This window comes from Lynx rufus, unplaced genomic scaffold (genome assembly GCF_022079265.1).
Source record: "Lynx rufus isolate CCGP_SWC_20201006 ecotype Redwood Valley unplaced genomic scaffold, mLynRuf1.p SCAF_8, whole genome shotgun sequence".
In the NCBI taxonomy this organism is placed as follows: domain Eukaryota; kingdom Metazoa; phylum Chordata; class Mammalia; order Carnivora; family Felidae; genus Lynx; species Lynx rufus.
The window spans coordinates 57,685,208-57,704,181 of NW_025814896.1; the positions used below are offsets into that span (position 1 = coordinate 57,685,208).

Genomic DNA, 18,974 nt, shown 5'->3' on the forward strand with positions numbered 1-18,974 from the left:
CTAATCTAGTGTTATAGTTTTCCCTCCTTAATCTGACACACTTAAAATTTTCTACCCTATACATTTCCAAGGTATGCTGATTATATATTAGCAGTCTTTCAATTCTTTTGGTGTCTAAGCAATTTTCTCTGAGGTCACAGTGTCTACCTGCCCCCTGGAGTATGCTGAGATTTTACCCTCATTATCTATCTAGTGAAAAGTGAGTGGTTTCGATGGGTCTTGAGAAACAGGAGTATTCCTCTTCAAAGCACCTACCCCAGATGGGTTAACCACGCAAACTTCAGGAAGCACAGGAAGGCTAGTTTCCTTGGATACAAGAAGGCAAATTACTTCTAGAGGCAAAGAAGGCTCAGAGTGACTTGGGTGGGGGGCTCAAGCTTGTCAGATTCATCTGGTTCCAACCACATATCTCCACTCTAAATTTCAGTATCTCATTCTTTCCTAAACGGTGCCCTTTCAAACGACAAACTTTGCAAGATCAAATCCAACAGATGTAGCCATTTAGCAACCTGCATAACTAAATTAAGATTTTTCATCAAAATCTCAGACCGAGAGAGGAGTAGGAACTGAAATAAGTTCCTAATAAGAGGGGCTAATAACCATAATTAATATTAAGTACTTACCATATGTCAGTCCCTGTGCCAAGTGATCGATATACACACTATTTGGCGTCATGCACTGCTTAATTCCTTTCACTGCACTCAAAATAAAATCTTAAAGCTCTGCCAGGGCCTTTTAGGTCCTGAATGATCGATCCTGCCTCCTGCTTATCTCCCTGATTACTCAGTTTGTTCAGAAAGTTTCCGCCATATATATATAAATATATATCCTCAACTTTCTCAGTCCACATGCCACCTCTCCCAAGCTTCCAAAAGAGCAGCTCACTCCCGGCCTTAGTTTTCATCTGGAAACAGGGCCTTTTTTCTACCACTTGTCACCGTATTATTTTATTTATCGTGTTCTTCTCTTGTTTATTGTATGCTTCTGATTTATCACGTTTACTTATTACATGCTTATTATTAATTATTCCAGGCAACTGTAACCTCCCCTCGGGCTCAGGAAGCATTTGCAGGATCCTCACAGCTCTCTGAGATTAGTCTACATTATTTCCGCTGCTTTTCCAACGGGCAAGCCGAAGTTTGGAGGGGTCAGAGGAACCTACTCCACGTCACTCAGAGGCCACTAGAGCCTAAGTCTTGAGTCTCCCAGGCTGGGCAGCCACCACCCGGGTCGGGGGGGGGGCGCGGAGGGGGGCATACTCTTTGGTGAAGCTCTTTACTGAACCCTCCCGTCCATGGAAACATAAAGCATCATCATTACCACAACAAAGCTGGCGCGTCTCTCACGCTCCACGGGCGCGCGCCGTCAGCTCCGCGTCCCGGGCCCAAACTGCGGCTGCGCACGGGGCCCGCCTCTCCGGGACCACCGCCCCGCAGCCTCGTGGAGCTACCCTCTGCGCAGGCGCACGCCGTTCGCTTCCGCTCGGGGCGGGGCCGGCGTGCGGGGGCGGTTCCCGGCAGGGGCTGCGGTGGCCGCGCCCCCCAGCCAGCGTTCGTATGGAGCCTGGGGGTCGCCGCGGCCTGGCCTCGGCCGGGGGGCTGGTCTCGGCTACCCGGAAGCCAAGGCAGGAGCCGGGTGCCGGGGCTGAGGCGCGGGCTCCTGGCGCCGGTGCCGTCAGAGCCCGCCGCTTCCTGCTCTGCCTTTACCTGGTGGGCTTCTTGGTGAGTTCCGGGGCTGAGGTCGAAGGGCTGCGTCCTGGACCTGGAACCCAATTAGGGGTGGTTTTTTTCTTGAAGCTCGAGCGGTGGTAAGGTTCAGCCAGGGCTGGGAACCTGCGATCCGCCTGGTGGTGCTTCCTTACTTTTCAAGCCTCCTCTTGCTCCTAAACCCCTTCGCTCTGCCAGGCCATATTGCTTTATTGCCCCTAAGCGCTTTCTAGAGGGCCCAGTTCGCAGCTCCTGTGCCCCTCTTGCCCTCTGAAAGACCCCCAGCACCAGCCTCAAGTGTGATCTGTGATCCAGCCGGGCTCAAAGGTGACCCCAGGTGTTAGATGCTGTGGTAGGTACTGCGCATGCAGGGTGGACAGTAAGGGCTGGTGGGCAAGCTTGAGGAAGTCTAGCTGATCTGGTGTCTGTAAATGTGCTAGGAATACACAGGCCTTTATGTCAGGCCAGGTCGGGGAAGTCTCTGTTGATGACCCCACTTGGAGAGAATTAGGCACATTTACACTAGGATTCCTGGTAGACTTGAGTGTTTAAAAATGCAAACCACAGTCTTTTTGATTGCCGAGTAATACTCCAGTGTGTGTGTGTGTGTGTGTGTGTGTGTGTGTGTGTACACACACACACACACACTGGAGTATTACATTGTATATATATATATATATATATATATATATATACACACACACTATATATATACACACACATCTTCTTTATCCATTCATCCTTTGATGGACATTTGGGCTCTTTCCATATTTGGCTATTGTCGATAGGGCTGCTATAAGCATAGGGGTGCATGTGTCCCTTCAAAACAGCACACCTGTATTACCAACCAAAAAAAATGCAAACCACAGTGAATTATACACATCTGCCCTTCAACAAAGATTGGACAACGCAGATTCGGTTTTTTCATGACTTGTGTGTGTGTCCTGGTTAAATAAAGGGCAGTTATTATTATTTCCAATGTAGAATGGAAAGCTTAGAAAGATGAGTGTAGGATGGAGGAAGTCATCCATACATCCATCCATTTATTATTGATAGAATTTCAGAAAAGCTGCTATGTGGTAGATGCTTTAGAGCTCCAATCATTGTAATACATAGTCCCTGCTGGGAAGAATTTAACTGTCTTACTAGTAAGCTTGTGTTGGTAGTTCATGGGCCATTATCTCCAGGAACCCGAGATCCAACTCTTTACTCCTCTCTTTCCAAGTCTAGACCCGGTGCATTTGCTCTGGTTGTGAGCCGATCCATGTTAGGGGAGAATTGGGACAAAGGTCCAGTAGGATTTCCTCTTTGCTGAGTCTGTATCTTGATGACAAAAGGAACTAGTCAGGTTAAACGTCCCTGGGAGAAGACTGCCTCGGCCGTCAATAGTCCCCAGTGTCACTAGGTCTTGGCAAAGAGGAATTACCGTTTTCTGCCCAGATGCAGGTTAAGACCACTGCTCCCCAGTATGATGGAGTCTGGATGCTGAGCCACGCTCAGCTAGGAGACGAGCAGGAAGGCAGTCTCCCTGCCCCCTCCTCACTGCAAGGTGTTCATCAGCCTGTAAAGTTTTAATGTTGAATTAATAGTTAAGACAATGATGAAAGCATTTTCACCAGGTCACTGTAAACACAGAGCCATGAAGCACTCAGGAAGGCAGCACTTCACATGGAAACTCTGCCTACAGTTCACCTTGCCCACCCTACCCCGCCCCAGGCTCAGTGCCTCCAGTTCCAGAATGCCTCAGCTTGGCATTCCTTAATCTTAGTTCAATTTCAGGGTGTAAATACCTCTTCCACTTTCCGTTCTAGTCACCCAGAATTCAAAACTATTGAGTGTGAGTGGTTCTGGAGATTTCGAAAGGGAGTTGGCTGCCATCCACCCTCTGGTAGGAGCTGGGTACTGTAAGCTACTGCTTCCCTCTCTCATATGGTACTACCTACCGTCTGGTTCTTACAGAGGAAGAGGATTTGGGCCCTCCCCTGGAAAGTCCGGATTGGAGTTCAGAGAAACCAGCATGACCTAAAATTCAAAATTGTTTGAGTTTTTTTTTTTTTTTTTTTTTAAATTTTTTTTTTCAACGTTTATTTATTTGTGGGACAGAGAGAGACAGAGCATGAACGGGGGAGGGGCAGAGAGAGAGGGAGACACAGAATCAGAAACAGGCTCCAGGCTCTGAGCCATCAGCCCAGAGCCTGACGCGGGGCTCGAACTCACGCACCGCGAGATCGCGACCTGGCTGAAGTCGGACGCTTAACCGACTGCGCCACCCAGGCGCCCCCAAAATTGTTTGAGTTTTTTAAATAAATTCACAGATCATTCATCACGGTCAGCGTCCCAACACAGATTTGAATATTCAGAGCTTCTCATACGTTGTGTATGCGCTGTGCACACAGCGAGTCTCATTTAGCAAGACTGATGTAAAATTTTAATAATTTGTTCAAGAGAATCATCAGGTCTCTAATATGTTCAGGGGAGAATGTAAGATTTCCCAAAAGTTAAAAGAGAATAGGGATTTTTTTTTTTTTTAATGGAAAATGTAAGCAATTAAAATATGTGCAGCTTTGGGTATCCGTGAAGGATCTAATGGTTCTTTGTTAGCTAACATCTAAGGAATATTATACATAACTTAGTTATTACTTTTAATATATTTAGAGATGTAAAGAGCCCTAAGACTTTCGAGAAAATGGTTTTGGATTAATAAGAGAGGAAGGGAACAAGATTAAAGAAGTCATTTGCCAAAGTGTTCTGTTTTTAGTTCTCATCTGGGCTTCCGGGTTTCAACCTGTTTAAGAAGGAAGACCAAGAAGGCCCTCTGGACCCTTTTCGGTTACCATTCTAAGATGGTGCTAACATCTGTGATTTCAGTCCCTCTCCTCCAGATACACGGTGAGGTTCATATTTTATTTAATCAGCTGTAGTCAGGTCTCTTATTCTCTTATTAGCAATTTACTCATCACAAAATACTTTCAGGGTTCCTACCCTGAAAAAGATCCTGGACAGCATATTCACCGGTTTTGACACAGATGTAGCTGTTCCCATGAAAGGTGTAAGCGATCCCCACTCACCTAATTTCCTTATAAATGGTTACAGGCACGTGACCAGTTGCAACATTCAAAGCACATACAATGTGGGTGGTTTTGAAGAGCGTGTGGATTCACGGGAAGAGAGAGGTTGCCTTTTATAGTACAAGGGAAGACAGTTTTACAGCACAACTTCCCAAAAGAGCTAACACCAGCCTCCTTGGAAATATAATATTTTTCAGGCTCACATGAGCCTATGTTTTCTTATTACCTTCCATAAATCTCAACCTACTTAGTTATTTCTCTTCCATCCTTTATTTAGAATAACGTTTTGAAAGTTAAATGACAAGGGGCACTGGGAAGTTTTTGGAAAATAAAATTTTGTTGGACAATTGAGTTTCCTTTTCTGACAGATCAGAAAATTCAGTAGGTAACTGATGTATTTTGTGTCTTTTAAATGATATGATACATCAGTAGGCTGATGACACAAAGCTGACAGAAAACCCCACAAGGCATTGACTCAGACCCAAAAGAAATTTTAAGTAATCTTAATATCAAAATAATAAACCGTAGTTCTTGTATAAATTTATGGGCTATTTAAGAACACTGGATAGGGGCGCCTGGGTGGCGCAGTCGGTTAAGCGTCCGACTTCAGCCAGGTCACGATCTCGCGGTCCGTGAGTTCGAGCCCCGCGTCAGGCTCTGGGCTGATGGCTCGGAGCCTGGAGCCTGTTTCCGATTCTGTGTCTCCCTCTCTCTCTGCCCCTCCCCCGTTCATGCTCTGTCTCTCTCTGTCCCAAAAATAAATAAACGTTGAAAAAAAAAAAAAAAAAGAACACTGGATAGTAACTATATGGCCACCTAAAGATGTCACCATGAAAAAGGGCCACTGAAAAGTGCATTTAGAGATTCATGTTTGTAAAATTAGGTGAAGGTATAGCCACCAGGAGAAGAGGCAGGCAAAAGATTCATTGTGGCTCAAAGAAAAAAATATTTTTCATGCATTTCTTTCTTTGTATTTAACCAGGATTATAACAAAAGGAATTCGGGCTGAATATAAAGAAAACTGTGTGTATGCCCAATGTACTTTCCTCCTTCTAAGCCAGTTGTAGAAAGTAACCAAGTAAAGTAGGAATGAGAACAAAACTTAAAGGAAAAATTAACAATCTACCTGTTCACTCAGAATACCTAGCAGGAAGGATCAGTACTTATCCCCAGTCCCGGAGAAGAGAAAAAATGTGTGAACTTCTATTGCATGTTAGACCTTTCTCATCCATTATGTCTTTTAATGTACATCATATTTCTACCGGACAGGTATTAAATTATCCCCATTTTTTACAGATGACAGCACTGATGCTTGGTGACATTCAATAACTTTCCAAGCACACATGCTTAGGAAGTGTTGGAGCTGGAACTGAAAACTGTCTGACCCCAAATCCCATGCACTTTCATTGACCCAGCTGCGAAACATTGGCTTTCCCTGCTACTCCAGCTGTCTTTCTCTTTCCTGCTTTGCTGAGACTTTCTTTTCAGATACTACCTTGTGAGGCTGTAAACCATGATTAGTTGCCTTCCCTAAGTCTGGGAGGAAATTCATATTATTAAGCAAGGGATGCTTTGCCAAGGAATATGCATTATCCCTACTTCCTTTCCCACTTCATTACACACAAACATTTTTTTTATTTAACTTCTGTCTCATAGCCTCCCTGAGTATTAAGGATCAATTACAGAGAAGCTGAGGTTGAATGATTCTAGGTTATGGGGATCAGGCATTTACACGTAGCAATTCTTATAACATTATCATTGTATTTTGATTCTTTGATAACTTTAACCTGATGAGTATAGCATGCTACAGATACAATTATAATTTCTTGTTTGCTGAAAATTTTAGGTATTGTTTTTATTTCTTTTTTAATTTTTTTAACGTTTATTCATTTTTGAGAGACAGCATGAGCAACAGAGGGGCAGAGAGAGAGGGAGACACAGAATCCAAAGCAGGCTCCAGGCTCTGAGCCGTCAACACAGAGCCTGATGTGGGGCTCGAACCTGTGAACCGCGAGATCATGACCTGAGCTGAAGTCTAACACTCAACCGACTGCGCCACCCAGACACCCCTGTTTTTATTTTTTTTAATCAGTTTGTTATTATGATTACCACTTCGAGAACACCTAAGCTGCAGTTTCAATCGGAGTTAATTAGTGTTTTATTGTTTAGGATTTGTTTGGTGTAAGCATGGTCGTGCCTTTATTGAGCCTTCATGTCAAGTCTCTTGGAGCAAGTCCAACAGTTGCTGGAATAGTAGGTGAGTGGTTAATATTGCACATTTTCAGAGTGCTGAATTTTCAATCCTCTAGACTAAGACCCCAAAAAATAAATCAGTCTTCTAGCTGAATATTATCCAAAGGTAAATTGAAAAGGGGATAAAAGGGATTTTCAGAATACTTAAAAATGTTGCCCTGGAGCAAATGCAGTTTGTCTTTCCCTAGATTACCTGTGTTCAGAAAGGTTTCGAGGTTTAGCATTATCCCCTTCCCCTTACCACGAGTGACATTACAGGTACTTCCTGAGCCTCTCCAAGGAGCTGGCTGTGTATGTTAAAGGATAGGTATAGACTCCTGCCTGCAGGAACCTGTAACCTAATGCGAGGAACCAGAGAAACACAACCTACAGAACTCAAGCCATGTGGCAAAGGGATTTGGGGTGAGCCCTGACAAATTGGTTGCAAGCTTCCTGTACCACCACCGGCATATCTTAGGGGGTTGTTAGGGTCCCTCTACCTGTGCAGCATAAAAACTGCACATCTGCAAGTCACTGACTCACCCAAGAGACAGGAAATAGGGCTTGGGATTGTGCTAATGTACAAGAAATTGTTAAGACTGAGAGCCCTTGGTAATTCACAGGCTAGATAAGCAAATGTTTGGGGACAGCTGTGTACAAAATGTTTGGTAAGTCCTCCATGCCCTGATTTGTACTTCCTTGGAAGGTGGAATCATACTGGACCACACAGCAGCACGAAGGTATTTATGCAGAGCAGAAGGGACGTGTTATTTGACATAATGGGGGTAAAAGCGCTCTGTAAAACATTGTCAGTTCTTTATAAAACTGGAATGTTGGAGGCATATGAGATAATACAGCAGATTAAGACTCAGTAGAATTCTTGCTGATTTCAGATTTCTACTCCCCCCCCAAGTACTCTCTGTTCAGTCCTCTCAGCTGGGGGTGCACATCCTCACAAAGTGGGAGAAGGCCTCTCTCTCAGAGTCCCTGCGGGTGGCCCTTACCTTTAGTCTCTCTTTTGCTTCCTTTAGTTTTATTTTTGAAGGTCTTTTATTAAAAATTGTATTGCTTTACTCTTCCAACTGAAAACAAAAAGGGTAATTTCCTTTTAAAAATGGTCCTCCCCCCACCCCCAGTGTTTTTCTGTTAATTTCTTTGTAATTGTTACCATATTAATCCATTTTTTGTGATGGGTCCATCTGATTTTATTGATTTACTGATGTCTTTTGTAGGCTCCTCCTATGGCATTTTGCAGCTCTTTTCTAGCACATTGGTGGTAAGTTATCTCCCATCTGGCAACATATCTGGGTCACATTTTGGGGGTATTTCAGGGCACCTGCCTGGGTGGCTCAGTCGGTAAGCGTCTGACTTCAACTCAGGTCATGATTTCACCATTCGTGAGTTCGGGCTCTGTGCTGACTCTTGGAGCCTGGAGCCTGCTTCGGATTCTGTGTCTCCTCACTCTCTGCCCCTCCCCCATCATGATCTCTCTCTTTCTCTCTCAAAAATAAATAAATTTTAAAAATATTTAAAAACATTTTGGGGGCATTTCCATAGTCGTGGTGGACCTGCTGTGTTCCTTGCTTTCCTCAGGGCTGCTGGAGTGATGTGGTTGGAAGACGGTCTTCCTTGCTGGTGTGCATTCTGTTCAGTGCCCTGGGTTATCTGATTCTTGGAGCATCCACCAATGTGTTCCTGTTTGTCCTTGCTAGAGTCCCTGTGGGTGAGTCCTTGCCTTTGTGTGTGTGTTCACTCAAAATAAGTCAGTTACATGTGTCTGTAGAAAGAGACTTCCCTTCTGGTAATTACCTTCTTGATGAGAGCTTATGTAAAAAAGAGAATAATGACAACAGCAAGAATGAGTGCAACACCAGCCGCTGCTGGTGGCGGAGCACTTTGTATCAGCCAGGCTCTGCTAACTTGTGCCGAGCTCCAAAGCTTGCACATGACAGTCTGAAGCCCTTGCCGTCTGTCGGTGTGAATCATCACGCGGCTGCACAGACCTGTCTCCTTCCCATCGATCAGATCTCTGTACGGTCAATCAGTAAGAATTTGTTCAACGTCTTTGGCCAGCACTGTGGTTACCGTTCTTTCTCTTGGCGAGCTGATGGTTTTGAAATTGGGCTTCCTGACTTCAAGTGGAGATTTACGGCTATGGCTTTCCCACAGCCTTCTGTGAATCTGGCTGCTGCTTGAGGGAGAGACTAGGATGACAATGTAGTGGCTCATGGCTCATGGGTTGGTTTCTGTTTCCAAACTAACGTTGAATGTTTCTGGCATTTTCGAAATAGCTTTTATTTTGTCCATTCATTGAAACATTTTGTCCTTTCTTTGAGACACCACTTGTGAATGCCGTCATAGTGTGGTGCGTAGGCAGTTCCTGTGGAAGCTTTTTATTCTCTCTTTGCCTTTCTCAGTTGTGAGAGCCCTAGAGTTTCAGTGTTTCTTTCTCCCCTTACTCAATAGAGCACTGACAGACTGCTGCCCTGTGGACGAGTTTGCAGCACTGGACCTCTGCCCATATTCAGTGAAGCTGCTTGTTTTTAACTAACACCCCAAAGGAACAGAGCATAAAATAAGTCCTTTTGACATGCAGTTAATGATCACCTTATTTGGGATTTTCACCCCATTTCCGTCACATACGTTCTTACTCTTCAAGTCTTTTGAGTTTACCCTCCAGGATTCATGCTGCGCCTTTCTATTGACCCCCCCCCAAAAAAAATGTTTATGAAGGTCTTTGCTTTGAATGTGAATAGTCATTAAAATGTTTTTATTTAATATGACGTGAGCCTGGTTTGAGTAATGATAGTTCTGTTAGGTGAACGTCATATTCTTTGCCAACAGGAGAGCTATACATAAAAATTCTTTCTTGCTATGGGGACCTCTACAGTGCTTGGTGGCCCAGGGATGTGAGGGAGCCCTGGGAAGCCTTGCAGGGGTTGTGCCACGCAATGTCCTGTGTAGATTCAGGTCCTTGTATCCTGAAGGTGAACCTGAGGGAGGTTGAAGTACCAGAAGCAGACCTTTGGTTTTCCCCTCCTCCCTTTGTCCCCTAGCCCAGCCTCTGAAAAGCTCGTCGGTTTCTCACCGCATACTCTCACCACATTCCTCCTTCCTTAGGTGTGTGAGGTGAACCCAACATCGGTATCATTTCAAAATAAACACAGTACTATAATCACAGGAACATAATCTATCAAGCCTCTTAGGAATCATCTTCCGGCCCCGTCCTTTCTCACATTCAAGGAAATAGGTCTAGAGAGAGTCTCTCTACCTAATTACCAAAGGGATTTATAAGTTTGTTTCCCAGAGAGGCTGGTTATCAGGCAAACACCCTCTCTGATGTTTAGACACAGCTGGGTATAGAACCCAGCATCAGTGTGCTGGCAGAGTGATGTGCGGAGTTAAACTTCTTTCAAGAAGATCGCTGGAAACTGTTGTGTTACATCACAGTTGGGAGAAAATTCAGGCAGACCCTGCAGGAGCATTGATCGAGTGCCTGCTATGCATCAATCGACATTGTGGGCAAGCTGTGTTACCAGAATGCACAGTCTGTTCAGCGTATGGGAGTATGGGCGCAGACAAGTCAAATACATCAGCAGAAGTAGGAGGAATATGAAGTTGTAACATATAATTGAATCTCTTATTAAGCCATGTCACAGCTTTCAGTTTGTTTAGTCAACCAATTCATAACCCTCTCGCTAATAGAAAATCAGTTGGTATTGTTTAGATGACCGTGTCATCATATTTTTATATTTTTACTCCCTATCCTTCTTGCCTGTTCTGTTTCTCTCTGTAGCAATTATCACCTTTATACACATACACACACACACACACACACACACAGGCTCTGTGAAGATAGATACATTTGTGTCAAGGGTCAAAGTTAATGCTGGACGTATAGTAGGTATGCAGTGAATGTTTATTCACAGAGTAAATGAATAAAGAATGATACATCTCTGTAGAGAAGTCACCATGAATTGCACTTGGCTAACAGAGAGGACCGGAGATACTGGGATGTCAGGGTGGGAGGTGGGGAAGCTGAGGATTCAGGGCTTCACCACCAGGGGTAAGTTGACCAACTAGGACCGTGGGGCTCGACCGGGAGTCCAGTCACGGAGGCATCAAACTGCAGAGCTTAGACATTCAAAGAGAGTGGAGACTAGAACTCTTGTCAGTGATAGAGATGAAATGCAAGATACTTTTGGTCTGAAAAATGTCACAGAGCATGTTTCTTGTCCCCTTACAGGTATTTTTAAACACACACTCTCCATTTCAAGAGCTCTGCTCTCTGATCTGGTTGCAGAGAAGGAACGACCCCTAGTAATTGGACAGTTCAATGCAGCCTCTGGTGTGGGCTTCATCTTGGGCCCCATGGTTGGTGGATATCTTACTGAGTTAGATGGTGGATTTTATCTAACAGCCTTCATCTGTTTTTCTGTCTTCATTCTCAATGCTGGTAAGTTGACATTTCATCATAAGAAGACTGTTTAGTTTATGCATTCACACTGATTTACTTTTATCTCCTTACAATTTGTTGTTCTTAAAATAGGCGGATTTTTGTTGTTGTTCCACTCTAGTTAACATACAGTGTTCTATTAGTTTCAGGCGTACAATACAGTGATTCAGCCATTCTGTACATGACTCCGTGTTCATCCTGTTAAGCATATTCTTAACCCCCTTCACCTTTCACCTTAGAATAAGTAGACTTATAATTTGAAGTTGGACCACTTCATCCCCTGCTACAGACCCCCCCCTCCATGTCTTTCCATCATGCTAAAAGCACATATGTGTCTCATACAGCCAGCGTAGTGGTGAGCTGGCCCTGCCCCTCACTCTGCCTCCCTTCGTATGCGTCAGCCACACTGGCTTCCTGGTCGACCTCACACACACCAGGCTCATTCCCACAGGAGGGCACTGCAATTTGCTCTTTCCTCCGCCTACAGCATTCTTCCCAAATATCTTTACTGGGTCTTTCTTCTTATCATTCAGGTGTCAAATATTTTCTTCCTTGGAAAGGCCTCCCCTGATGATCCTGTTTAAAATAACTCCCATTTTCTTGACAGCACTTCTGAAATTATATTAGAAATTTGTTTTCTTGCCTCTATTCTTTCTGTCCCTCTCCTCCCCACCTCCCCACACATACCATTAGAAAGTAAACACACAGGCATAGGGGTTTGCTCATTGTTGTCACTCCTGCCCAGAACATGCCAGGCATAAAACTGAACTCAATAATATTTGATGAATCAAAGAATACTGACTGGACTGTGAGCCCCTGGATACAGGGTCAGTTACCTAAAGCAAAGAAGATGAACCTCTTTGCCCAGAGACTGGAACGTGGATGAGCCTTAGATGAACAACTTTATAAGCAAGAAGAGTGATTCACGTTATTCAGTTTTTCTTAAATGTAACGCTAACCTACTGCACCATTTTCAGTCTTTGTATTCAAGGCTCCACATTGAGTGATAACTTCCATGTTGAGCTAGGATTTCACACTCAGGAAGCAGAGTTCGTGGGTTCAGTGTCAGTCCTCACAAGAATACTTTATGATTTCCTGCCAGAAGTTTAACCTGCAACCTCAACCAGGAGGCGAAGTCTGATGGATTAGTGTAAATCTAGATAATACTTTAAGCACCTGACCAGTTGGTGTGGCCAGGTACCTTCCCACACGAAGGAATGTGATGAATGCGATAGCGCTTGAAGTCAGAAGTCAGTGTGTAAACGAAGAACATGATTATGGAGTGCTGTTTTGGATTCTCCAGTAGTGCTGCTGTTTAATATTTTGTCCTCACCTAAGCCTGTGAATGGGTCTGAGTCAGTCAGGGATACATTCACCTGCAAGCGTTCTCAACCACGATGGCTAAAAAAAGTAATAGGGATTTATCTTACACTCTTAAGAAATGTGGAGGTCGCTGGACCAAGCTGATGCAGGAAATAGCAGAGAACAAGGGGGGGTGAGGGGCTGGAGAGCAGACGGTGTCTCACACGGGGCTTTGGCCTAACAGTGCATTGAACTCAGTGCACGGTGTTTGTTTCTGTTTTTGTTTTTTTTCCCCTCAACAACTTCAACTGTTTTCCTCAACCCTCTTTACCCCTTCAGCTTCTCATATCCTCTGTCTGATCTGCCCCGTTGCCTGAGAAAGGCCTTTTATGTCTTTTTTCCACGATTTCTGTTTTCAGACAGAAGTCTAACAGACTTAGATTCAGATTCCTGCTTTGCCACTTTTTAGCGTGGGCCTTGGGTGGGTTGCCTCAGTTCCTCATCCGTAAAACAGGGTGACAACACTCCTGTGCTTGTTAGGACGAACACCATAGGCCTTGCACACAAGCAGCTCACCCCTCTGAGTCGAGTATGGGAAGCCCTCAGTAAATGTTAGTTGCTGTCATGATTATCATCTTACTATTATTTTAATTATACTCCTCCTCTCAGTCTTCCAGGGACAAGCCTTTCTCATTTTTATCAAGGTTCTATGAAATGTCTGAGGGCCCTTTTAAAGATCAGAAGAGGTGGAAAGTCCAGGCCTGCATTCTTGCGTGGTTAGTTTCCTGTCCTAAATTAGTCCCTGGCTAATAGTCCACCTGTACTATATTTGGAGAAACCACACACACACAGATGTAGCTGCTGAAAACAGCATGAGGTGGCCTGAATGGTCACTGGTCCAAGTTGAATTTAAGTGTGGAAGGACTGAGAACCCAACAGCATGAGTTTGGAAAAGATATCGTAGAATGGCAAGCCGGAATTCAGTTTTAAGACATTTGGGGGCATGGATTGGCCATGCCAATAGGTCATTCTACTTGGATGGCATGGGATAAATAAAACAATCATGGCAGGAATGTGCCAGCCACAAGGGTGGAGGTGGGATTATCCGAATAGGAATGGAGTTGCTGTGTCAGGTCATGCATCACGGTCCGTGAGAATGGCACCCCCAGAGATTTTGAGGTGTGACTCACGAAAGCACATGATGGCCTTGACTAGGGGCAGATCCAAGCAGGTGCTTTCTGATGGGCCCTGGGTGTCAAGCTGTCCCTCCCCGGCTGTGTCTGTTCACAGCATCCTGTGCTTCCCCTAACTTAGCACTTACCCTGTAATCCAGTTGCTTTGCTTGTCCAACCCCCCTTTTAGACTTAAATTCCTTGAGGGCAGGGATTGTATAGGCCTGGTCTTGTTGGTTAATATATTCCTACTATTCAGCACAGAATTGAGCATTTAGGAGGCATAAATATTCAGTATTCGAACGGATGAAATACGGGTGGTGAATGAATGGGTGGATGGATGGGTAGGTAGATAGTGGATAGGTGGAGAATTAGAAGGTAATGATGGGAAGAATTTAAACACACAGCATGAGAACTTAGATATTGCATGATATAGGAAACCAGCTCTTGAGATGGGAAAAAAGTGAACATTTTGTAGGTGTAGGTTTTGGTTTTTTTAGGTGAATCGCAGAATTCTGCGATCAAAATGGGGTAGAAGGAGCTGTGGGAATAGTTAAAAACTGGATTCAAAAATACAGATGGGTAAACATACTAATACAGAAATACAGAGTAGCAATCCCTTACAATTGCTCACCCCCGTGGGGGCGCTGTGGGATTCAGGGCGGGCAGCCTGCTGTGACTGATCCTATGCTGTCTTAACAGGGCTGGTTTGGCTGTTTCCATGGCGGGATGCTGAGCTCACCAGTACAGAAAAAGGCCTGCCAGTGGGTAAGAACCCCACACTTTGGGGGAAGACAGACTGCGAAGTGCAGGAAGCGGCCGCCCCCTGCCAGAGCAGGGCCAGTGGGAAGCCTGCCAGGCCGCCCTGGGTGGAGGTCGCTTCCACCCTGCGGGACATGAAGAGCCTGATATTTTCCGAAATGTGGGACATCTTTATGGTGCGCTTGCTGATGGCCGTGGCGGCCATGCTCTACTACAGTAACTTCGTGGTGGGCCTGCAGGAGCGCTTCGGGGTGCGGCCGCGGGCGGCCGGCTACCTCATCAGCTACAGCAGCGCCCTGGGCACCCTGGCCGGCCTGGCGCTGGGGCCCATCCTGCGGCTCTACCGGCATGACGGCCACGCGGTCCTGCTGCACTCGAGCGCGCTCACCTGCCTGCTGCTGCTGCTGCACGCCGCCACCCACACGGTGGCCGTGGCCGTGCTCTGCGCCTCGCTGCTGGCCGTCTCCACCGCCGTGGGCAGGACCTGCATCACCGACCTACAGCTGGCTGCAGGAGGGGCGCAGGCCAGCGGCACCGTCATCGGTGTGGGGCAGTCGGTCACGGCCGTGGGCCGGATCGTCGCCCCCCTCCTTTCGGGAGTCGCGCAGGAGGTCAGCCCATGCGGGCCCCCCAGCCTGGGGGCTGTCCTGGCCCTCGTGGCGATTTTCATAATGTCAGTGAACAGACCCCGCTATGGGCGTGGGGGCAGAGACAAATTAAAAAGCGAGTAGAATGGAAGTGGACAGGCAAGAAACCAACTCCGAGGCTGTGAAGGAGGGATGGTTCCCCAGCGGGTGTCCCGCGTCGATAGACGTCCGGGTCCATCCTGCTGGATGATCAGAAGTCATCTTTGTCAAAGGGGAAGGTATTAAACATTCTGTAAAATCTCCTCTTCGCACCCAACCAGCGGGGTTAAAATTTTCCAGGGAAAGCACTACCAGCTTTGGGAGAGGGGGATGGTGGTAGGTTAACAGAAGGTGATATGGTCCCCTGCTAAGTAAAAATTAGGGTATCACGTTAATAAAGTGATCCACTGGGACACAGGTGTCATTTCAAAATGCGTAAACTAAGAGGGGGCCTTTCTGCTATGAGAATCCTAGAGATGGAAGAAGCTGCTTTACTGAAACTCGCCTGTCACTTTCTCAAGTCATAACAAGGTTATGAGTTCTAGTTCCCCCTGGGAAACCAGGAAAATCAGATAGCTGGCCCCAGAGACTGATTCGGGGGGCCTCGGGAAGGCCCAGAAACCTGTATTTTATCAGCACCACTTGCACTTTCTCATGGAGGCAGAAAAAGGATCATTCAGAGACCATACTGGTTTTGAGTCAAGTCAAAAGCCAGAAACTTGGTTGTGTTTATGAATAGCTAACCCAGTTCGAACTATTAAAATTAAATGATCACAGTGTGTGACATTTCCCCGAGCTCTTGGCAGTCATGCTCCATAAGAGGAGAAACAGGTTCCTGGGCCCCGTCCCCTGTGTCCACTGCCTCTGAAGCCCCACGCTCTACAGAGAGCTGGTTGTTGTTCGTCTGGCCAGTTCTCCCTGGATTATCGGGCATGAACTGCTCCCAGAAGCCAGTGGTCCAGCAGGTGCATCAGTTGGATGGTGGTAGAGCCCAGTGGAGAAGCCAAAGCACAGGAATGCCTTTAAGATGACATCTCATGCAGTGTAAGAGTCAGGTGTCATGCCTCATCAGAGGGATCTTAGTTCTACAGCATCTTATGTTAAAAGTCATTTCCTTTATCTCTTTTTAGTATCACAACTGGGAACGAAAGAGCTATGCTGATCTACAGGGAAATATTTTGGTGTGCCTTTTCCTAGGCCCAAACTGCCATTCCAAAAGTAGGTCCCCAGGGTCCAGCCCAGAGGCCCAGAGTGAAGGTTGGCACAAACTCACAAGAGCATCTGCGAGGCTCTTGCTATTTGGATGATGTCAGCCATTAATAAAAATTACTTTGGAGCCCCTTCTATTTTCCTCACCCAAACTACCACAGTTCATATTCCCTTCATTTTTTTTAAGTGGTCCACTAGGAACTTATTCCTGTTCTCAGCCTAACACATGTACAATTGTAAATGATACTTTAGTACACTAATCAGTTGTAACGTTAATACTAGTATGTAAAGCAGAAAAAAAAATGTTTCTCTATTTTTAGAAGTTGTGTGTGGGGTAAACTCATACCTTTATGAGAAAGAATTAATTGGATGTTTGAAGATTGTCCTTTCTCCTATCTGGCTGCAAAGAAAATATTAACTTTTTATTAAGTGTTATAATTGTGAACTTTTATATAAGCGCTAAGTGCTTTTGGTGACACCAAAATATGATATACAATGGTGTTGGCCCTTAAGGAGCACACCAAATCATCATAGAGGTTAGACGCAAAAGACAAGAAGTAATCATGGGTTTATGCAATGAAGTAGAATTTCTCCAAAGATTATCCTTTCTGTGCACTCAGAAATAGACAAGTTTCTTAAGCACTCTTTAATATAGTCATTATTAAATGTTTGAAATCATAGGACTTTAATTTTGAAGTTAAATAAAGCCTACAAATTTATTAAGGCTTTACAATTAACCAGATCTCTGGAAATCCCGAAAACCAGGGTTGATCTTAGTACAGAAGAGTAGAGAAACATTTTCGTTATTCTCCACACTTATGTTTTTTTTGAGAAATATTATGCAGGCATACTTTGTCTTATTGCACCTCATTTTATTGTGCATCACAGATACTGTGTTTTTTACAAACCGAAGGCTTGTGGTAACCCTGCATCAAGCAAGTCTGTTTGCGCCATTTTTTTCAATAGCATTTGCTCGCTTTGTGTCTCTGTGTCACGTTTTGGTCATTCGCACAATATTTCCAGTTTTTTCACTGTATTTGGTCTGGTGATATGTGATCAGTGATCTTAGGTTTTCCTCTCATAACTGTTTTGGGGTGCCATGAACCACACCCATATAAGATGGTGAATTTAATCAATACTTGTTATGTGTTCCAACTGCTTTACCAATTGGCTGGTCGCCTGTCTCTCGCCCTCTCCTCGGGCCTCCCTATTTCTTGAGACCCAACAGTACTGAAATCGGTCCAGTTAACAACCCTTCCGTGGCCCATAAGTGTTCAAGGCAAAGGAAGAATCAATCGATGTGGCAAACTTCCTTGCTGTCTTACGTTAAGAAATTGCCACAGCCACCCCAGCCTTCAGCAACCACCACCCTGATCAACATTGAGAAAAGATCCTCCAACCAGCAAAAAGATTACCACTCACGGAAAGCTCAGAGGGTGGTTGGCATTTTTTAGCAAGAAAGTATTCTTCACTAAGGTATGGACATTGTTTTTTTTAGACATAATGCTACTGTAAAGTTAATAGACTACACTGTAGTATAAACATAAGTTTTATACATAAGAAACCAAAAAATGCATTTTACTCGATTTATTGCAATATCCACTGTATTGCGATGGTCTGGACCAAACCCACAGTACCACTGATATATGCCTGGAGTTCCTCTTACGTGGTCCAATGTATTGCTCTTCAAAAGTATGTTCCAGGAACCAGCAACGTCCACATCCCCTGGAGTTTGTTAGATGTGTAAACTCATGCCCCACCACAGAGCTGCTGGGAACCACTCTCACAAGATACCCAGCTGCTTTGTATGTACAGTAAATTTTTAAAACCACTGGTCTAATGGACAGTATTTGTATGACTTATGGAATATTATCTCAGGGAAATTAAATCTGCTCAATTAAAGTTTGTGTTAAAGTTTGCGTTGTTTTGTTTTTAAGCTCTTGAGTAACTTGTGTAAAATTTCCGAAGTATGTAGGTTGAGCCACATGAAATTGCCATTTTTCTAAGTCAAAAATAACCGCAGTTTCACATGATTCAACTTAATATTATATGGAATCTTATTTTAGGGGCATTGAACTTGCCTGAGAAGTTTATAAAGGAAATGGCACCCTTTCACCATTATGCCAGCCACAACTTATAAGTTCTGTGACTCAGCCTCAGGGTTTTGGGTTCTGAATACTTGGCCTTCTCCACAGAAGGAAGGTATACCTCGCCCTCAAGTCCAGAGAGATGAGCAAAATTCACAAAGGGATCAGGGCATTCCTGGCCAGGGCAGTGACCCGTGCAAGGCTCCGAAACCCAGGCCGTGTGGGTCAAGAGTGATGTCTGCAGCACACAGAAGGGGCTAGAATCAGTGCTGCATATTAGAGTCACCTGATGCCCAGAGCTTGCCCTGGACCTTGAGAACCAGACTCCAAAGTGCCCCAGAGTTGAGAGTGTCT

At 44.9% G+C, this 18,974-nt stretch overlaps 1 protein-coding gene across 2 annotated transcripts; it reads left to right on the forward strand.

Annotated features, from left to right (window-relative positions):
* The first annotated feature begins 1,515 nt into the window (after positions 1-1,515).
* MFSD9 (major facilitator superfamily domain containing 9) lies at positions 1,516-18,450 on the forward strand. 2 transcript variants are annotated; one of them, XM_047068445.1, is made up of 7 exons: positions 1,633-1,721; positions 4,465-4,595; positions 6,944-7,031; positions 8,239-8,282; positions 8,600-8,729; positions 11,253-11,462; positions 14,639-18,450. In XM_047068445.1, exons 3-7 carry the CDS (start codon positions 6,962-6,964, stop codon positions 15,427-15,429), a joined length of 1,245 nt encoding a protein of 414 aa, XP_046924401.1. In that variant the 5' UTR covers positions 1,633-1,721; positions 4,465-4,595; positions 6,944-6,961; the 3' UTR covers positions 15,430-18,450. The 2 variants fall into 2 exon arrangements, with proteins under 2 accessions (XP_046924400.1, XP_046924401.1); XM_047068444.1 differs by lacking the exon at positions 4,465-4,595 and having other exon boundaries at positions 1,516-1,721.
* Positions 18,451-18,974: the final 524 nt, after the last annotated feature.

Coding starts and splice junctions, on each gene's coding strand:
- MFSD9 (XM_047068444.1), top strand. CDS start 1,557: ATGGAGCCTGGGGGTCGCCGCGGCCTGGCCTCGGCCGGGGGGCTGGTC. Junction 7,032..8,238: donor AACAGTTGCTGGAATAGTAG/GTGAGTGGTTAA, acceptor TGTCTTTTGTAG/GCTCCTCCTATGGCATTTTG. Junction 8,283..8,599: donor TCTTTTCTAGCACATTGGTG/GTAAGTTATCTC, acceptor TGCTTTCCTCAG/GGCTGCTGGAGTGATGTGGT.